The sequence below is a fragment of the Oenanthe melanoleuca genome, chromosome 4 (genome assembly GCF_029582105.1).
Source record: "Oenanthe melanoleuca isolate GR-GAL-2019-014 chromosome 4, OMel1.0, whole genome shotgun sequence".
NCBI classification, from domain to species: Eukaryota; Metazoa; Chordata; class Aves; order Passeriformes; family Muscicapidae; genus Oenanthe; species Oenanthe melanoleuca.
In genome coordinates, this window is record NC_079337.1 from 64,501,631 (window position 1) to 64,521,459 (window position 19,829).

Consider the following 19,829-nt stretch of genomic DNA (forward strand, 5'->3'; position numbering starts at 1 on the left):
ATGGATATTTCTGCCAAACAGGACAAAAAAGAAAAGGCAAATTCATGGTTTCCTTCTTTCAGCAATCAGAAAAAAAAAATAGGAACAAAAATTAATTTTGAAGGGATTGTCTAACAGGGAAATAAAATTAGTCTTTTTACTCTCCAAAAACTGAAGAGAAACAACAATTTCCCAATGATTGCAGTCTCCATCTGGCACAGTTCTTTCTAGCTGAGGTGTCAGCCACCCATGGACTATCAGCCAGGCCTGATTCTCATCTTGACTCTCTTTGGTCAAGCTACAACATGAGTCTTTGTCCCTCTCATTTTGTGTGCTATCAGAACAAGACTGACAGGACCAGCTCCCACTTTTGAGCTGGGCAGAATTTTGGTATATCACAGTCACAGTCAGGTGAGAGCTGCTGGGTTTGTAGGGCTTTATCTCAAGAAGTCTGATGAGGATTTTTTTTTTTTTTAATCTCTAGAAATACAGAGAGGGCAAGGGCAGGGATACTTGTAGTTTCCTAGAACACTGTTGTACCATTTGAATTATTTCTAAAAAATTTTAGGAAAAATCAGCATTTAAAAAAAAAAAAAAAAAAAAGAAAAGTACATTAAAGCCTTCTGCACAGGCACGGCACACAGCAGGTACCGCAGGTGGGGAGGCATATCCCTGGATGCCTAAAAAGAGTGGAGAAAACAAGCAAAGATGAGATTTCGTGTGATGCTTAACTTTAGTGACTAGCAGCTGGGATCCTGGGCTAGCAGCTAATCGGCACGAAATCACTGCTCCCCTAAAGCCAGGGGACATATTGTAATATGTAAAGGACATATTTTACTGGGTGATCCCCACAGCTGCCAGAGCAGACAGGATGAAAGCCTGAGGTTTGAGCCGTTCTCCTAAGGAAGGACAATTGTCGCAGCCTTGCCTGGGAGCGGGCAATGCCCCGGGCTTCTGAGCCATCGCCGGAGCCGGGCTGGGAGAGGCTCATTGTCATGGAGAACTGCCCAATCCAGGCATGGCCTTGGCATTTATAGGGGAGTGCGGACTCTCAGGGTGGGACAGCAGGCTAATTGCCTTTGTCTTCCCCCTCCTTCAATCGGGGTGTCTCAGTAAATCCCTAAACCCATGACAAAAGCCCTGCTGCTTTTAAGTGCCTTTCATTAAACTCAATCCTCTTGCCCTCCCGCTCCCAAGATTTGCTAAAAAAGTCTCTTTCAACGGCAAAAGGAAATCTAAAAGGCTGCCATTAGCTCATTCCCTGTCTCCTCTGCAGACTGGGTGCCTATCTGCTGAAATCTCCTCTCAAATGTCCCTTGAGCACACCGGGGTAGCTTCTCTGTAGAAGGAGCTGGAACATTCCCTGGTTCCAGCTAAGGACATGCTTTCCCTGGAACAATTGGGGTTTGGTGCTTGTAGCTGGATAGGTGCACTGGGGACAGTCAGACCTGCCAAAGCCTCCTTTGAGCCCACCACTGTCCCTCAAGACAGGGCTGGAGAACTTACCTGCTTCTGCTCTGGCAGGTTCTGGCTATGCCCCTGCCAACTGAAGTGGCACAAACCCTGTTGAGCCACGGGATATATTGCTGAGGACGTGCTGCCAGGTGCAGACCACCCTGCTATACAAATTTGTCAGATTTGAGATCATCAGGAGCAAAAGTTTATGGGTGCTGTGCAGAAACATACAGCTGAAGTGGCAACGTGAACTTGCCATTGGTTCTGCATCCTCGAACATTTATGGGTAATGCCTGCAGAGATACTGCTGATGGATGAAGGTAAATTTAAAAAAACACACGAGTGTCCTGCATTGGCTCAAAGCTTCCTAAGGTCTGAGAGCAGGCTGGCAACGTGGAGAAGGGGGGCAGTGGTCACTTAGATACACAAGTATGCAGTTCCTGGCTTACTTAGGGACTGTATCTTTATCTTTCAGAAGTGTTGGGAATCCCTCAACTGCTCTTAGATCAAACTCAGCAAATCAAACTCCAAATAAAGCTATTCCACACCTGGTGGGATTGAAGCAGGACAAGACTGACCACCTCGTCCTTCTCCTATGTTAGTCTGCCCTTTCCCTCCCATTATCGCGGCCACTGCATCACCTGAGACGGAATTAAAAAGGGGAGGAATTACCCCTAAAGCCAGGAAGATGGTATCTGCGCTGGGAAGGGGCGCGGGGGAGGGGGAGAGGCGGGAGTTGCCACCCGCCCACTGGTCCCAGCGATTGCACAAAGGGCGGCCGGCCAGTGCCGGGGCAAGTCCTTGCTCCCTATCCCGAGCACATGGAAGTCATCTGATGTTTCGTCATGCCTTCATTATATTTTGGATCAGGCCAGCGGTTTGTCTTGCATCACTGCCCTGTACGTTCTGCAGGTAGCCAGTGCAGAGGCGCTGCCAACACTTTTGTTTCTGAATAGCCTGCAGGGATGGCCTTAAATCACTGTACGTTAAACAGCTGCAATTTCATGCTTAACTTCGTTGTGGATGCTACATTCCTCATGAAGACACTTACATTTATGCTCTGGCTGCACACAGCCCCCAGCAAACAGCTCGTGAAAACGGCAGGAATGAGGGGTTGATAGTTTAGCATCATGGGTGATGGATTCCCCTTTCCCAGCAGCAGGAAATCAGGAAGGATTCCCAGAAGCGCTGCCTGGCCCTCTGGCCGACTGCTCTCACCTCTTCACTGGCCGGCAGTGTAAGCAGGTGCAATCCCAACACAGAAACTGATTTGCAAAAGGGACCGAGCCTCCTGCTAGCTGGCATCGCGCGGGAACCAGTCCCGCCTCTTTTACTGTTTTTATTTTTTTTACCAAATCGGGCTGAAAAAGGACAGTTCAGACCGTTGAGAAAAACAAACAAACAAAAACGAAAGAGTGCCCACACTGCACAGTGAGACTCCAAGAAACTGCACACCAGCTCAGATGTGTCTCTTATGGGAGCAAAGCGAGTTTTTTTCTGCTCTACTGCGCAGATGAAGCTTTTCATAAATTTTTACACCTTTTATCTCAAACGATATGAAAAAGAACCCTGCCTCCCACAGAGTTTTAAAATACTTCAAACATATTGATGAACAAGCAGGCCAATATCTAACAATTGTTAATATTTTATTCCCAACAGCTGTTCAGCCTGAAAAGTTTCAGTAATACACTAAAAACAAAAACAAAACCAACAAAAAATTCAAAACAAATAAAACAACAAAAAGAGGGGAAACAAAGTAAAATAAACTTTAACAAAGTTTAAAACACATTATAAATAAGTACAGCTCCAGAGCATAATTTACAAATATAAAACCACATAGAAACGTATGTACAGAAGAGTTACATTACGTACAAATATGTATAAAAATACCCCAGTGTTTATTCTTGTGCTAAAGCTGCGTGGCTAGAGTTATCTTTGGTACTAAGCTCAGAAGAAGAAGATTGTTTTACAAGACATTGCCCTGCTGTACAATATGCCAGACACAGGAAGACCCTCCATGTGTTTGAGGAGGTTTTGGGTGGGTGTTTATACAGGATATTCCCCCGTGCATTGCATATTGCAGGATCAGGGCACAAGCAAGGGCTTACAGAGGCAATGGCTGGTAGAAGAGTTTTTTTAACACATTGTACAAGGCACTTCATAAGAAATCTCTTCATTTTCTTTTTCCTGCTCTCTTCTAAGACTCACTGCATGTCTACGCTTGGCTCTTGCCAATACCACTTTATGGCTATGGTTTTTTAACTTCTTGTTCTACATTCAGGATTAGAAACCTCTGAAAACAATTCAGTTCACGCTTGCAGAATTTAGATGGCAAACAATCTACACCACCTAACGTTTTCCCGGATGGGGAAAAAACTTCACATCTGCCTTCTGCTGGTGCTCAAGGGGTGTTCTTATTCAGAAAGGTGAGAAGATCAGTAGTCCTGGAAGAACTCCTGGGAAGTGTCCACGTTGAAATGCTGTTTGCAAAAGCGCACGGTCCAACTGCCATTCCCTTTGCAGCGCTGCCCCAGCACCCTACACCTCTGTCCCATCCCGTGTGTAGATGAGGCTGTTGACTGTGAAGTTGTAGTAGTGGTTGTACTGGGCTCCCTGGCTGCTGCTGCTGGGGTGGAAGGAGCTGTAGTAGGCAGGGGAAGGTCCCGCCACCCGCTGCAGCTGGTCTGGGGAAGGCACCTCCTGAGAAGAGCTGCTGGAAGGGGTGAAAGTGCCACTGCTCAGCTGTCCAGCAGAGAAGTTCCTGTGGTGCAGGTCGCTGCTGAGACCCCCCGTCAGCCGGCTGCCCCCGCCACTCAGGGAGCTCATGCCGCTGAAGAAGGTGCTGAGGCAGCTGGGGGTGGATGAAATGATGCTGGAGGGAGAGGAGCTTTTGGGATGGTCCCTGGCAGAGGGTGAGGGGTCCAGCTCTGGGGGTGGGCTGTTTCCACACGGTTTGCCTGTGGCTGGGATGGGTCGCTCCTCCTCGGCCTTCAGGCCCCCCAGGGAGGAGGCGGCAGAGGCGGCCGCGGGGGCGTTGGGCTCAGAGCGCCGCTTGCGTTTGCGGCGGAAGTTCCCGTTGTCAAACATCTTCTCACAGTTGGGATCCAAGGTCCAGTAGTTTCCTTTCCCTGATGGTAAACAGGAGACACAAGAGAGAAAGTCAACTTCTGTGACAGTGAGCTCTGCTGCTGGCAGATAGCAGCATCCATGTCTTGCCCAACTGGCACAGAACCCACACCTCTCCTGCACCTGTTCCTCCTCCCTCTGCTGTCCAGCACATGGATCCAAAACCTGTCTCCAGGACATTTCCACCTCCATCCCTCCAATGCCCAAGTGAATCTTAAGGCCACACAGAAGAGGAGAACCTCCCCATACCAGAGTATAATCAGATCAGCACCTCTAGCTAAAGAGAATTTGAAGAGGGGCTCCCCTTGCTCTGGCTGCCTCACAGGAGCTGGGGCACTCGCAGCCGTCTCAGCAGTGGGTGGCAAGGCAGTGCCTGGGCCGTGGCTCACAGACACGCTGATGGAGAGCGGGCTGGCACACTCAGGCACTCCACGGCAAGCCAGCAGCACCGAGCTGCGGGGGCTGCAGAGAAGCTGCCCCTCGCACAAGCCTCGGTGCGAGATGCTGAGGTGGCATCAGCTGTCCCCACTCGCCTCCTGCCCGCAGGCGGGACGGGCGCAGTGACCCCGCACGGTCCCGAGCGGCTCCAGCCCGGCGCTCCCAGCCCCGCCGGGCCGGACCGGCGCTGTCCGGGCGCGCCTCCGCCCACTGCCGGCACCGGCTGCGCCCCGGGGCCGGCCCGGACAGCGGCGGGCAGGGAGGGCAGCCGTGAATCACGGGCCCAAGGAGCCGGACCTTGCACAACCGGCGCTCCCGGGCTGCTGGGGACGGGGCGAGGGCTGGGCAGGCCGGCCCCCGCCTACACCTGCCGCGGGGCAGCGCCGGGCCGGGCTGGGCGAGCGGGGACGGGCACATCACAGCGGCCGGGTCAGGGGATGGGGAGCCCCGACGAGGCGGGGAGCGCGGTCTCATCACAGCATCCTACCAGAAGGGATGGAGAAACGCGGTCTCATCCCTGCGCTGGCCCCGAGGGGACGGGAGCGCGATGTCGGGACAGAGCCCGACTAGCAGGGGACAGGGGACGCTGCCGCCCCTCTCTCCCGGCGGTGCCGGTGTCCCCCCGCCGCTCCCCGCCGCCCAGCCATCCCTCCCGCCCGGCGCGGCACCTCACCGGGGTCGTCCTCGTCGCGGGGCACCTTGCGGAAGCAGTCATTGAGGCTGAGGTTGTGGCGGATGCTGTTCTGCCACCCGGCCTTGCTGCGCTTGTAGAAGGGGAAGTTCTCGGCCACGTACTGGTAGATGTGGCTGAGGGTGAGCTTCCTCTCGGGCGCGCTCTGGATGGCCATGGCGATCAGAGCCGAGTACGAGTAGGGCGGCCGCACCAGCTTCAGCAGCTCCTCCTGGCTGGCCAGGCTGAGCCAGCTCAGCTCCGCGCCGCCCGCCGACGGCGAGCCGGGGGCCGGGGGCGAGCCCACGAGCTGCCCGCCCCGCGAGCAGCCGTACGAGGCGGGCGGCAGGAAGGGCGCGGCGGCGGCGGCGGCGCCGGGCGGGCCCTGCAGGTAGGGAGCGGGGCTGTTCATGCCCCACAGGTAGCCGGCGTTGGCGGGAGCCCCGTAGTCCCCCAGCGCGTAGCCGCCCGCCCGCTGCCCCGAGGAGGCGGCGGCGGCGGCAGCGGCGGCGGCGGCCGCGGCGGCGGCGGCGGCGGCGCCGGGCGGGTGCAGGCTGGGCTGGGGGTAGACGCTGAAGTTCTCGCTGCAGTACACGGCCATGTCGGGGGCTTCCTGCGCGCTGCGGGGCTGCGGGGGCGCGGGGGCGGCCGCCGGCGCCGAGGCTCTGGGCTGCGCCTGCTGCAACTCACCGGCGCTCATAATCCCTGGCCATGCAGGGCGGCCGGCGCTCCCCCCCGCTCCAGTTCTCTCCCGGCGACACCCCCCGCCCCGCGGCCCCGGTGGCCCTGGACCAAAATCTCCCGGGGGGCTGCGGCGCGGCGCCCTTATAGGCGCAGCCGTGCGCCCCGACTCCCCGCCCGCGGCCGGGGCCGGGGCTGGGCGGGCGGCTCGGCGCGCTGCGAGCAGCCAGTAGCGCGGCTCGGCGGCGGCCGGGGAGGCGGAGGGGGGCAAGGCCGGGCCCCGGGAGCGGCGATGGGGGAGGGACCGGCGGGGGAGCTGCGGGAGGCGCCAGGGATTTGGCTCCCGGCAGCGCGGGGGCAGCATCCCCCATCGGACCCACCCCCCGAGCTGTGCCAGTCCCCCCTCTCTCCCCCATCTGGGGGTCTCTCCCGGTCGCCCCCCAGCGCTGCCCCCTCCCCGGAGCTGTCCGCGCTGCCCCGGTGATGCCGTGCTGCTTTCCCACGGGTGCCATCGCCCCCGATCCCTTCGGCCCCGGCGCTGAGGTCGGAGGGGGATGAGCATCGCTGCGGCTCCCCCGACGGAGCGCCAAGGGAGGAATTCGCTTAAACTCTGTTCTTGAAGCGTAGTTTTGCCGCCCGTGTCCCAGCAGCCAGAGCTGAGATCGCAGTCCATTAACTTTGGATAAGGAATTGCTTTGGATAAGGAATTACCCGAAATTAAACAAACAAACAAACAAACAGCAACACCTTGTTCGCTCGTACCGCAGCGGAATGGGCTGGAGGGCGCGGGGCGAAATCTGGTGAATAAAAGTTATTTTCGCCATAGTGCTCCGGGGCAGCCTGACAGAAAGCACATCCTTTTGCAGAGAAAAGCTCTCGGTGCTCATAACGATCCCGACACCCGGGATCTGCACAGGGGCCAGCTCCGGCAAATCTTCTGGTCCGGGGCAAAGCACACGTGTAACAACAAAAATACGGTCAGTGGTGCGGGAGGGTTTAGAGACTTTGTCTAAATACCAGGTACATGAGATGTACATTTCATCCCCCGTTCTTAAATGGAGTTTTTATTCAGTGTTCTGCTGGTAAAAATGCCAGAAAATGCCCTTTCCTGGTGTATACACGAAGTGCTCTCTGCAAGCGCCGGGTGTCTTGGTCTGACAGCAGAATTTGGGGCAGAGAGGAAGTCTTTGGGACTTTCGGGAAAAGTCTTCGCATTTTACGTCTTCCGTAAAATAGTTATAACAGCACGCATAAACCAGCGAAGCTTTCCCGAGCTGACTCCAATCCCAAATGGTCATCCCCTGTGTGGTTTGAGAAGGGATATAACAGCCGAAGGATTTTCAACTTTGTATTTCGTTTTAAAACAAATTAGCAAACGTTTCTTGAGACAGAGAATAATTTAAAAGTGATTGGATTAAAGAATTAGGATTTGGGGTTTTCTCCTTTAATCATAAAGAGAGGCGTTTGGGAGGGGGGTTGTTGGAGTTTTTTTGTTTTCTTGGGTTTTTGTGTGTGTGCGTGTGTGCGTGTGTGTTTTTTTCTTTTTCTGTTGTTATTTTGTTGCTGTCACTGTTGCTGTTGCTGATTTTATTTTGCATCCCTTGGGGAAAAAGCTTTCGGTGTGTACTGGATACCCAGAACAGCAGGAGAAAAGTTTTCATTACGTTTCACAAGATGCCTTTTCCCTTCTCAACTTCCTTCTGTTTAAGATTTATAACAGCTCCTCATCTTTTTTAGAGCAGGGTCGCGCTGGAAAATGCAGTTTGAAGACGGGACAACAGGCATCCAAACCAAGCAGTTTATGGGAAAATCACATCTAGAAAGGATATTTAAACAACAAGAAACAGGTAGACTTTTGGAAAGCATTTCCCTCTGAGTCTGAAGAGCTAAACCGAAAATGTTATTCTCTAAAATTACAAAAAATCTCTGTTTATCCGTTTGGCCAAAAGCTCCTCGATCGTTGCAGGAGGGAGAGGAGCAGTCAGTGGTATCGCCGTATCGCTCGAAATTGAGGTTTTTGCTCGAGGGATTTGATGTTTTTGGGCAAAGGCAGAGCCATCTAGAGGAACAGCCCGGCTATGGCGAGTTTCCCTCACAGGCACGGGCTGCTGCCTTCGAGCTTCCCTTAGCTGATTCCTCTGCCTCCAACAAAGGAAACGGGTTAGAAAATAATGCTGAATTAGCTCTAATAAAAATGCGTGTCCTCAGAAAACTCCAGCTTGCTTTACCAAATAGTAAGGAATGTGAAACAAAAATAGCTTTAGAGAGGTTATTACATAGCTGGAATGGCATGGATATGCAAACCAACACTTAATTTAAAGAGTGGAGAGAATAAAGCTTTGATGGTGTGACGGCTGTAAAAACATTTAATTTTCTTAATGCATTTATCCTGCAAGCAGCGTGCAGTGTTGCCTCGAAACATCAGCAGCTCTCAGTACAGACCTGTTGCTGCTCCCTTCTGCCAAGGCATGAGGGGAGCATGAGGAGATCCAGCACTCTGCTTTCTCTGCCTCTCTGCTTTCTAAACGCTGCTGTTTTCCAGAGAGCTCTGGGAGACATTTGCCTTGGAGGAGCACTGGGGAGCAGGCAAGAGGTGGCGAAACACAAAACTGAAATCAGTTTCCAGGTAAGAGTCCGAGGCTACTGTCCATCACTGGGAGCAGATCTGGGGCTGGCTTTCAGCAGCTTAGTTGGCTCTGTGAGTGGGCAGTGAGGTGTGCTGGGTAGAGGAGCCCGTGGCAGCTCCAGTTGGGTTGAGCTGGGATTAAGTGCAAACCTCTCCACCCAGCTGCCTTGGAAAGTGTTTCACGGCTTCCCAAGTGCTGCAGGAGAGCAAGATCCTCCCCATCCTTGCCTGGTGCTGTCCCCAGTGTTGGCTTAGGGCTGTGCCTGCCCTTGTCGTGCACACAGCAGGCACTTTTACCCCTGCAGGAGGACACTGGCTGTGCCTCTGAGCCCTGCTCCTCTGAACATGTAGGTACAGGCTCCACTTCCCTGTGTGGATCTCAGGTGTGTGTGCTTCAGAGCTGAGCACCCAGCCCAGCAGTGGGAACAGATACCTGCACCCACCTGCATCTCTCTCTGTTTTCCAAGGATGCTGAGCTCTAGTCACAGGGTATGTTTTGGGGGAACAGAACACAACAGCCCATATTGGCTTCTATTGGCTTTACCAGGAGGATAGAGAAACCAGGATCCCTTCAATGGCTCCAGATTTCTGCAGGTTTGCTTTGTTTTGGCTGCATTTGCAGTCTTGTTTTTTCCCCAGGGCTGGCAAGGAGCAAGGTGGAAACTCCATGGTCCACATAAAATCTGCTCAGTAAAAATTCTTTTATTTCTTTCTCCAGAGCGATCAGTGAAATTGGGAATGAGTTCTTCATCCTCAGAGGCAAGATGGAAAAATTATTTTTTCTCTTGAAGTACTCCTGTGTCTTCACCCTCAAGAACAATAAGAAATTGACTAAGAGCAGCTCAAATTAAATTTAAGATCTAGTATCCCTCCCTTCCTTAGAGCCTAGCATATTCCTCCCTATTCCTCCCTATTAAAATGCTGTAAGAACACTTCTTTTTTTTCACTCAACCCCTGATTTGTCCTGCAAAGGGCTAACAGGGAATATCTGATGGTGTCAAATAGATATTTCACTGCTGTGAATTTATGAAGGGTGTTCTGTGTATGTAATTTTTATCCCTTACCTAAGGAGAATTTCCTCTCTGTATCTAGTCATCTACTGGGCTGGAGTTCTGGCCATCTAATTTTGCCAGCTTGCCTTATGATAAGATCAGAGGTTTTCAAACCTTTTTTTGATTTTTCAGACTGCAGTGTTTCCTGGGGAGGTGCCCTCATCCCAGGATGTTCAGGCTACCAACAGCAGGCTTGGTTTGGTTTGGAGTTCACGGTCTCTGTTAAACTCTGCAGGCTGCAAACTGAGGGTTAGCATTTTGGATTGTTTATATTAATATTTTCTCAGTGCAGATCTATGAAGCCCCTGGACCCGGCCACAAAGCAAGGAGCAAATCATAGTTCATCACAAGCTGTAGTTTCTGCAGCACTTTGGGCTGCTGGGAGCAAACCCCCTGGCTGAGAGGAGCAGTGTCTGCTCTGTGTCCACTTCTCACTGTTTTTTTTTGGCTGCTGTGCTCACACAAGTGTTTCTGTGGCTGGCTGGGGCACTAATCCGGTTTGAGAAGAACACCCTCTTCCCAATCCTTTTTTCCCCCTTTTTTTCTTATCCCCTCAGGTTAGCTTTAGGCTGGACCTGCCTAGCCCCTTCCTGAGTGAGAGCTTGTTAGTGACTGATTAGCCCAAGTTTTGATGAAAGCTTCATTGTTTGTAACCCCTGTAAACCACCCGGAGCTGTGCTCCTAATAAAAGTGGGATTAAATAGACACCTTGGGAGTGAGACAGTTGCAAGTGGGAATTTCAAAGTTTTGAGGGACTGAGGGATGTGGCCAGGCTTCAGTAACTCTGTGTATCAGAAGTGATTTTACCATAACTGGGAAAGAAGCCTGACTTTTGTGTTTTTTGGGCAAAAGGAACCTGGTGGGAGACAGAAGGAAGTCACCTGTTTGTGGCTGGATTAAGCACACGCTCCAGGGGTTTGGAAACACGTTTGCAGAAGTTCTCAGCACCCTGCATTCCTCCAGCCTCTCCTTGGGCTTAAGATTCATAAAAAGTATTTAAAAATCCTTCTCTGATCACATTAATTTAATCCTTCCTCGTTTGGTTTTTTTTTTTGTTTTTTTGTTTTTTTTTTTTTGGCAACAGTAAAAGTGTCCACTTTGCAATGATGTGTGCCTGACTTGGTGCTATTGGGTCATGTCTTTTCTGGGAGGAATGTCAAGCAAGGGGCTTCTTCCCTCCTTCCTAAAGCAAGAAATTGACCTGGGCTGAAATAAAGCATCTCTGTGCTTTTTAAATGGATTTTTTGTGTGTAATGGGATATTTGAAGTAGAGATTGGTGCTCTGGGCTGGTGATCACTCCTACAGGGTAAGGTAAAGCCCAAAATCTTTTGGTCCTAATTCATCTGAATAAGCCAATTCCACTCTGGAACAGAAACAGAAAAACATAAATTTATGGTCAGCTAAGGTAAAAATAATCAAAACTATTAGTAGATAAAGGCAGTGGCTGCCATCAGCACCACCACAAGGAAACGGAGGAGTATTAAATTAGTATTTCTTTTCCATATTTGTCTGGGGCAGAAAAAAATCAGATAGTGTGTTAGTTTCAGGTGCTGGCAAAAGAGTGTTTTGGGCTCCATTAAAAACTAGAGCTTATGCTAAATAGCAACCACATAAATGAAATGTTTTATGATCAGCCAGTCCTGGTAATTCACAGCCAAGGATTTCAGAACACTCTGAACCAGGAACATATTGTGTGGGACATTAGTGCTGGCTTTTCATTTTGGGACACTGGGAGGATTTTAGAGCACTAAGAAAGCTGATACTGGCTCATTATTTAAAAGCTTTGGGCAAATGGTTTAGTGATGCTTGGACTTTCAGCCCTTCACTGTTAAAGACAAGAAATGTATGGGTGCATCTCCAAATTATTAATTTTCTTCTTAAGGGAGGCAATGAAACTGATGCCAATGAGTGTGTGTAGATGGAAAATAGACCTTGTGAAACTAATTTGCTGTTTTTCTCCAGCAAGAGAGAGCAATTCTTGATGTAACTGATTTCTGGAAGTGTTTGATTAGTTCCATCTTGGAGGTGGATTTTGTGAACTGGTATAAAATCACCATGGTGCAAATTAAGTGGATCCAACTGGTTAAACCAAGATCTCAGAATTTCACTATGAAAAACGAATCCTTGAGTCTCTTGTCAGGGAAATTTGGTGGAAATTGGTTCATGATTCTGTTTGTCATTGATTTAGGGGGAAAATAAAGGATTATTGTTTACCAGTTGTGAAGGAGTCCAAAATTGAGGCTGTGGAGTGTTCAATAAGGAAGAGAACAGTTCACTGACACAGACATACTTCTGCTTGGGAACAGGGACAAATGGGCAGGTGTCTTTTGATATGGAAAAGCAAAAGGACACATTTAGGAAAAAATGTGATATTGAAGAGGTAATGGAGTCTGTATCAAAAATTAATAGTTTTTAAAAGGTTATTATGGTTCTTAAGAACAATCAGCTGTTCCTTGTTGTGCTTTTGGGGTGAATGAGGCACACGGATAAGAAATTACAATAACTCCATAATGATGCTGTATGAAATTGTGATGTCACCTATAAAATCATGAGTGTCAAAGTAAAATAACAGGGATGAAGTTGTTTATTATCCAGTTAAATGCAATACAATTACCCTGTGAGATTTAAACTAAAACTGTGACCATTTGTGAGCAGATACCACCACACAATGTGCAGTTATGCCTTGAAGCTTCTCAAGGAACTCTCTAATTACTTACAGGAGGGGAATATTATGGGTGACTTGTTTGTAGTCTACAAACATCTGTGCAAGAGCTGGAGGACAAGGGACAAAGCCAGAGCAAGAATCAGGGGCCAGAACTGAGGCAGGACAGAGAGAAGGGGCTCAATTCAGCTGGTTACACAGAGATAGCTGACCACAGTGACACTGTAAAGGCCACTGTAAAGAAACTTTTTGAAGTCTGTTCACTCTTCTTGGCTATCTGATTGGTCAGTGTCTGATGAGGGAAAGTGGTCCAACCAAAGGATTACTGCTAATGGAAGCTTTGGCCAGCAGAAACAGGAGTCTGAAATCAGTTTGGGTAAAATCTTGCTGCTACTGGGCCAGTTAAAAATGTTCCAGCATAATCCTGTGTGCCTTTGAAGATCAGGTGGACAGACAAGGGAGTGACATTGCATGGAAATACCTTGTTTTAAGGCAGTGATGTAAAACACATGAGAGGCATCAGCAGGAATCACTCATAAAAAACCAAACCTGCTAAACTCAAGATTTGTCACCTTACAGCAATCAGCCTTTCTGTCCAGGGCTGTGGACCAGTGGTGCTCACAGCTCCATGGGCTCCTGTGACTGATGGCAATGAAGAACTTCCTTGATTTCTTTGAGGAATTTCAGGTGATTTTGCTGCCAGTCAAGGCTTGGCTAAGCCTGACCTCGGGAGTGAAGCACTCTGTGCCCAGTGACTGACATTTGTGACTGGCACATGTCACACACTGCCAAAGGCAATCCCAACCAGGACAGAAAAGGCAAGCCTATCATGAGGCTCTATAGACTCAACATAAGCAAAAAGAAGTGCAAGTGCACAAAACAGTCAACAGAGCTGAAAAGCTCTAGTTAGCATTTGGGAAGACCAAAATTAGCAAGGAAAGGAAGAGCAAGACCTGGGTTTCCCCAGGGGTTTTCTTCATTAATGAGAAATTTCCCTGCTTTCAGAGAAGGACAGGCTGAAAAGATAGGGGAGATATAACCAGACTTTTTAAAGATGACCCATCAAGAGATTTAGAGATTCTCAGTGTTTGGGAGATTATAATGCTTCAGAAGCAGGCTGACAACAAGATGTTGATAGCAAAGGTGCAAAGAAGACTGAGAGAATTGGAATTGTTCATCCTGGAGAAGGCTCTGAGGTGACCTTATTGCAGCCTTTCAGTACCTGAAGGGAGCCTACAAGAAAGCTGGGGAGGGACTTTTTCCAAGGGCATGGCATGACAGGACAAGGGGGAATGGCTTTAAACTGACAGAAGGCAGGTTTGGATTGGGTATTAGGAAGAAATCCTTTGTGAGGGTGGTGAGGCTCTGGCACAGGTTGACTGGAGAACCTGCCTCATCCTTGGAAGTGTTCAGGTCCAGGTTGGATGGGACTGAGAACAATCAGGTCTAATAGAAAATGTCCTTGCCCATGCTAGGGGTGTTGAAAATGGATCATCTTTAGGATTTCTTCCAACCCAAACCATTCTATAATTCTATGTAGCCATTTAATAATTCTATTAAAGGTAAGGAGATGGAAGAATTCTGAGGGGCTGAGAATGGATTGATGTGGCTGTGGCATGGGTCACTGTCCCAACCAGCCACCTGTATGTCATCAGGATAGAAAAGATCCCTTAAACAAGGAAAAGGGTTCTTAGGAGTTCCCACAAGGGACCTTCCAAATGTTGTGTTTCCTGGTACCCAAGCAAATTCCTCACTGTGCTCCTTGCTGTCAAGTCAGAAGGTAGATTCATTTCCACAAAGCAAGAGGGACAGTACAGCAAAACCAGTGCAAGAGGCTGATCCCTGGCAAGTTCAGAGATCAAGAAGCACTTCATCTCTTCACTTGCACAATTTCAAAAAGTCATTTGACCTGGTGTGTTGCAATAGGTGTGTGGAGTGCCCTAGGGCTATATGATATGTGCAAGAAGCTGCTGAAGAACATTATGAAGAGGTGAGGTCAGCAGTGCTGGTCAAGAACAAGCTGAACAACTGGTTCAGCACAATGACTGGTAGCAGACAGGGTGACTTGATAATTCACAGCAACTTTCTGGAGCTGCCTGCAGAAAGAGAAGGATGGAGTTCCAGTCCCCAAAGACTTTGGGCAAAGGCAGAAGATCAAACCCTGAGGATGATCACATCTGCAGCGGTGCTGCTGGTTCATCAGACCTGCAGGGTCAGGTTGCTGTGTCCCGTGATGGATGGTGCAGATCAAACATTGGCATGAGCCAGCACTAGGAGAGGAAAGGGAGAAAGGATGAGAGCTACAGGGACAGGCAGGAGCAGGGTGGACAAGATGGACAGCCCTGTTTGTCTGAGACATTGTACCACACAGGGCAGCAGCAGGTCCCTCACCGAGATCTGAGGGAGGATGTAGCTGGAACCTGTGGGTGCAGATGAACTGGAACAGCCATGAAAAGACAGAAAAATCATGGAAGTGAAAAACTGGCTGCTCAGTCCGTCCCTGTCCTTGCTTTGTGTGCAAAGAAATGAATGGTGGGGAAGGTGAAACAAAAAAAGGCAGCTGGTGTTTGCAGTGAAGTGTCACCGATTTTGGGAGTGTGCCAGCACTGGGACAGTCAGCAGAAAGATGTGCAAAAGTCATCTCTGTGAGGAAACTCTGACTGCAGCATGGATGGATGATCTCTTTGAACATACCCTGTTCTTTATTTTTGTCAAGGGGAGAGGATTAAGATTCAGATGTTAACAGAAATGAGTATATTGCTTTTCATTTGGATTTTTTGTTGTTTACAATTTTCTCTACAGGGTTGTGGACCCTTATGCCCTGCACTTGCACCTGCCTCAAGATTCCCCCACAGACCCTTTGGGCCCACAGTCTGTGGATGGAAGGGGTGGAGGACATTAAAAGAAGGAACCCATACTTGCTGAGCACAGAGGAGCACTTGAGAATGACTTGTAACTGCCCTCTGTGGTTATTAGTCTGTGGGACAAAAAATAAAGGGCAAACATCTCTGAAAATGGAGATGGCAAAGACAGGGGACCTGGGAAGGAAAAGGGACAAAGAGCAGATTTTTGCATGCAGCAGTGAATCCACTTTGAGTTTCCAAACGTGGGACCTGTGTCCCCAGGTCACTCTGAAGAGCCAGGCAGACAGAGCCCTGACACACACCAAGCGTGTGCAAGAGGCAAAATCAAATTTCCACGCTCTCCTCTCAACAAGGAGAGTGTAGTCTGGCTCCTTACAAGTCAGGAGATTCCTGCAGAGCAGTGAATTCACATCACATAGTCCCAAAGTTTTGGATGGGATCCCTTAGGGAAAAAAAAAAGAGTTCAGGATGGAGAGAACCAGATGATTTAATCTGGGTTGTAGGAAGGGTGAGTGAGATAGAGGTGATTGAGCAGCATCAAAGGGTGACAATCAATTTGAATTTCCCCAGAAGTGATGTTGATGCCTGTGTTGCTTCTCCCCGTGCTTTTTCTTTAATTAAATACCGAATGTTCCATTAGTAGTTGGAATAACATGCTGTTCTTGGGGAAAAGAAAACCCAAGTAATCCCTTTATCTGCTAAAATAGATGATTTCTAGTAGATTAAACAATGGCCTTTCAGCTAGCAGAGCATAGTTCAGGCCATAATTGAAGTCCTCTCCTTGGCCTCTCCTGGGTCCCTGGCAGCCAGCAGCCCGTGGAGCCCCATCATCAGAGATAACCTCAGTGACTCTTGTCTGCACTGAGTGTTTCTCCAGATGAGGAGATTAGTTGGAGATAAAGCATATTACCTGAAAATAATAAGTGATTACAGTCCCTGACTGTCTCTCCACATTCATTTCATGCTGGTTAACCCTTGCAAAACTGGCTGCTGGTTGGGTTTAGGTCTTTAAAGAGGAGGGAGGGTGAAGGAAGGCTTTCAGTGCCTGAGTGGAAAAGGAGAAATTTTACCCTTTGTTGTCTGTTTCATTTTCTGGGTGGGGATTTCTGGGCCTGACTGCAGCCCAGAGTCCATGGAGGAATGGGAGCTGTGCCTTGTGGGGTTTTTGTGTGATGCCATCACCCCCTCCTCCCCATGCTGGTCACCTGGAAGCTGTGAGGACTTAAAACTCCCTTGAAAATCATCTTCCACTTACCTGGCAGCAGCACAGGAGAGCACTGGATGCCCAGGACATACTCAGTGGCTGTGTTTCCACTGCTGCATTGAGCAGGATTGTGCCATGGGCCAGGCAGGGACCTGCTGTAGTCCATGCTATCCAGTTATTAGCAGGGACCAGGCATGTTTTGGGATTTACAGCACTCTCCCATCCCCAGGCATGGCTACAAACTTCTCCAGTGGGCAGTTTCTATGGGACCAGTCTGTTACTGGGAGTGCTGGCTGGGCTGTGTGGATGTGAGCTCAGAACACAGAACAGTCCCTGGTATTTTTTCGAGCATGGATGTAGCTACTCTGACTTGACAGCACAAAACCATTTATAGCTTCTCTATTCATTCAGCAGCAAGAGATCCAGAGAAATACAAAAAACCTTGCAAGGTTTTTATAGCAAATTTTCAAAAGGTCTAGAAGGAAAAAGTATAATATAGCAGTTTTCTAGGAATTCAGGTTGGTTGCCTAGGGAGGATGGAGAGAAGAAATGCAAAAGGAAAAAGTTTTAAAAATGCCTTGAAATCTGCTTATGGAGCTCTGTGTCATTAGCAATGCTGGGAGTGAGCTCCTGTGCTACAGAGAGTGTCCTGGTGGGAAGATAATTTCCTTGGGCTCCCTGCAAATATTACAGATGAAACCCTGGCCCCGTTTGAGTCACTGGGAGTTTTGTGAGTCACTTCATTAGCACCACTTCCATTTCATTCATAAAAGGCCCCTTCCCAGCTCCTGTGCCATTACAGCATCCCCTGTCTGTCATCAGGCTGAGTGAGGGGAGAGCAGGTTCATCCTTCTTCCTCTAAATGCTTCATCAGCCGCTCCCTTGAAAACTGTAAATAAAGGCCGCTGGGGATAGCTTTTCTGCTTGACCCCTCACCTGAAATGAAAATAAAGGTGGCTGAATTTCATCCTGACGTGGAGCTCCTTCCCAGGCTGGCTCTTTCCCGTGGCTGTTGACAGTTACCTGCCAAGCCCCACGGTTACCTTTGATTTTGCCGTAATGACATCTCCGTGCTCAGGATGGCTCTGGGACTGTAATCCCCTCTGCAGCCTTAACCGATCTATGGGGTAACCTGAGACCAGGCTCTCTCTTCCCCGTGATTTTTCCACTTGTTAACACTCACTGAAGGCATCAACAAACTAAAGCAGAGGGTTTATTTTGTTGCATGCCCAGGGTTGGTGAATATCTGCGTTCACACCTGATATGAATCTTGGCCTTCAGAAAGATGCTGCATGTTCTTGCCACGTGAAAATGGCACAGTGTTTTATTTCTCCAAAGCATGCTGCTAAAACAAATGCTTTGTTAGCAAAACCCAGGCAATGCTCCAAGGGGCTGTTAAGAGCAGAATGAGGATTCAGCAAAGTGGGATTTATCCACAGTTTTGCCACAGATTTTCTGTGTGATCTGTAACTTGGTTTGTCTCAAAGTACTTCGTCTTTAGAATCCGTCAAAGTCTTTGATGTGTCTCATGTGTTCAGACTATAAGCTTTTCAGGGACAGGGCTTTTTTATTTGCACAGCAGCTTTTATAATAAGTCCCTGATCTCCAGGGAACCTACATGTATAATACAGTTTTAAATGAGAAGCCTCAGCTTCATCACAGTGAATGATCCTGGCATTAGGGGAGCACACCAGTCCTGCTTCCTGCTTCCTAACCTGTGTTTTTCTGCTTTTCTAAAGGAAATCTTAGGGCAGATGATTTACACAGCAGCGGAAGTAGAAGGAGGATCCCTGGGGAAAGCAAACACTTGAGACTTCAAGGTGAGATGACTTTGGTGGCACACTTTGCACTGGCCATCTGATCCAGGAGGTGCCCACTTCCTAAGCACAGATCAAAGACAAAAGGTGACTTCTGAAATGACATGCATCCACCTCTTGCATTGCTTAAATTCTCTCCTCCTGCTTCTGTTTGATCTCACTTTACTTTTGCTGTCACTGGAAGCAGGTGGTTTCTTTATTCTCCCCGACAAGTTTAGATCAGATGAACAGCTCTAAGAATCTCCCAGTGGCACAGCCAGCCTAAAGCTTGGGGCAGTCAATGGAAAAGCTCTTCTTCACTGCAGTCAAGTGTGGATGGGTCTGGATGAGCAGATTCAGAGTGGTCATTACCCTTAAAGGCCAGACTTGCCTTTAAGAAGCAGATGTGGGTGTAGTGACACTCATGGAAAGCCCAGGAGCTCCTCCAGGCCAGTGGGCACACAGCTGGAGGGTTTTCATGATGTGCTAAAGATGAACAGTTCCTCTTTATGTCTTGTTAGCAAAGGCTGGTGCTTGTTAGTCTGGGCTCTTAGCCCCATAGGGTGACTGCTGGTGAAAATGTCCAGACCACGAGATCTGTGATGAATGTGATCACAAGTGACAGGCAAAAGTCAAGACAGAGTCATATTGTAACCAGAGTCACATTAGATCAAGAGACTCCCCAGACTTGGGTCACTTGTGTGTGCTGCTCTGAATTTTGTCTGTTTTTCCTATTTCTCTGTAATGCTGCTCTGTTAATGCTTCTCTGTAATGCTTTACTCGTGTGAGCCTGTCTCTAATTTTAACCTGCTTCTTCCAAGGAGAAAGAGGAGCAGAATTTACCTAACAGGCAAGCTCTTAACAAAGCCTCGGATACCTGATACACATAATGGTCCCAGAGGCATGTTTACTTTGGACTGAGTGAGTGAGTGAAAACCATTTTGGAAGGACTTTTTCACCTCCAGCAACTTAACCTAACGAGGAGAAAAGTGATGTGGTTAAAGGGCTGTTTAAACAACGGCATTAGGGAGCAGATTTAGGCTCTCCAACAATACTCATATGTATTTGCCTTACACAGGTGCATAAATATGCCATGATTTATATCACAGGACACATCACATGGGCAGTGATGAGATTTCAGCCATTCTCTGCTGATGGATGATTTTTGGGGGATTATCAGAGGCAAACAATTGATTGTTTTAGCAGGTTACAGCAGAATTGCCCAAAGATTTGGAGCACCAGCTGCCCTTGTCTTCTGCACAGAGCAGTGTCTGT

The 19,829-nt window shown here is 49.0% G+C and overlaps 1 protein-coding gene and 1 long non-coding RNA gene across 2 annotated transcripts; one reads left to right on the forward strand and one right to left on the reverse strand.

Moving 5' to 3' along the window:
* Positions 1 to 3,186: 3,186 nt before the first annotated feature.
* FOXI3 (forkhead box I3) lies at positions 3,187 to 6,368 on the reverse strand. The gene is made up of 2 exons (XM_056489809.1): positions 5,672 to 6,368; positions 3,187 to 4,562 (listed from the first exon to the last, which is right to left on the reverse strand). Exons 1-2 carry the CDS (start codon positions 6,366 to 6,368, stop codon positions 3,973 to 3,975), a joined length of 1,287 nt encoding a protein of 428 aa, XP_056345784.1. The 3' UTR covers positions 3,187 to 3,972.
* Positions 5,983 to 9,365, forward strand: LOC130252344 (uncharacterized). Its single transcript, XR_008840336.1, has 4 exons — positions 5,983 to 6,059; positions 8,087 to 8,196; positions 8,892 to 8,975; positions 9,281 to 9,365. It is a non-coding gene; the product is annotated as an uncharacterized LOC130252344 (long non-coding RNA).
* The last annotated feature ends 10,464 nt before the right edge of the window (positions 9,366 to 19,829 follow it).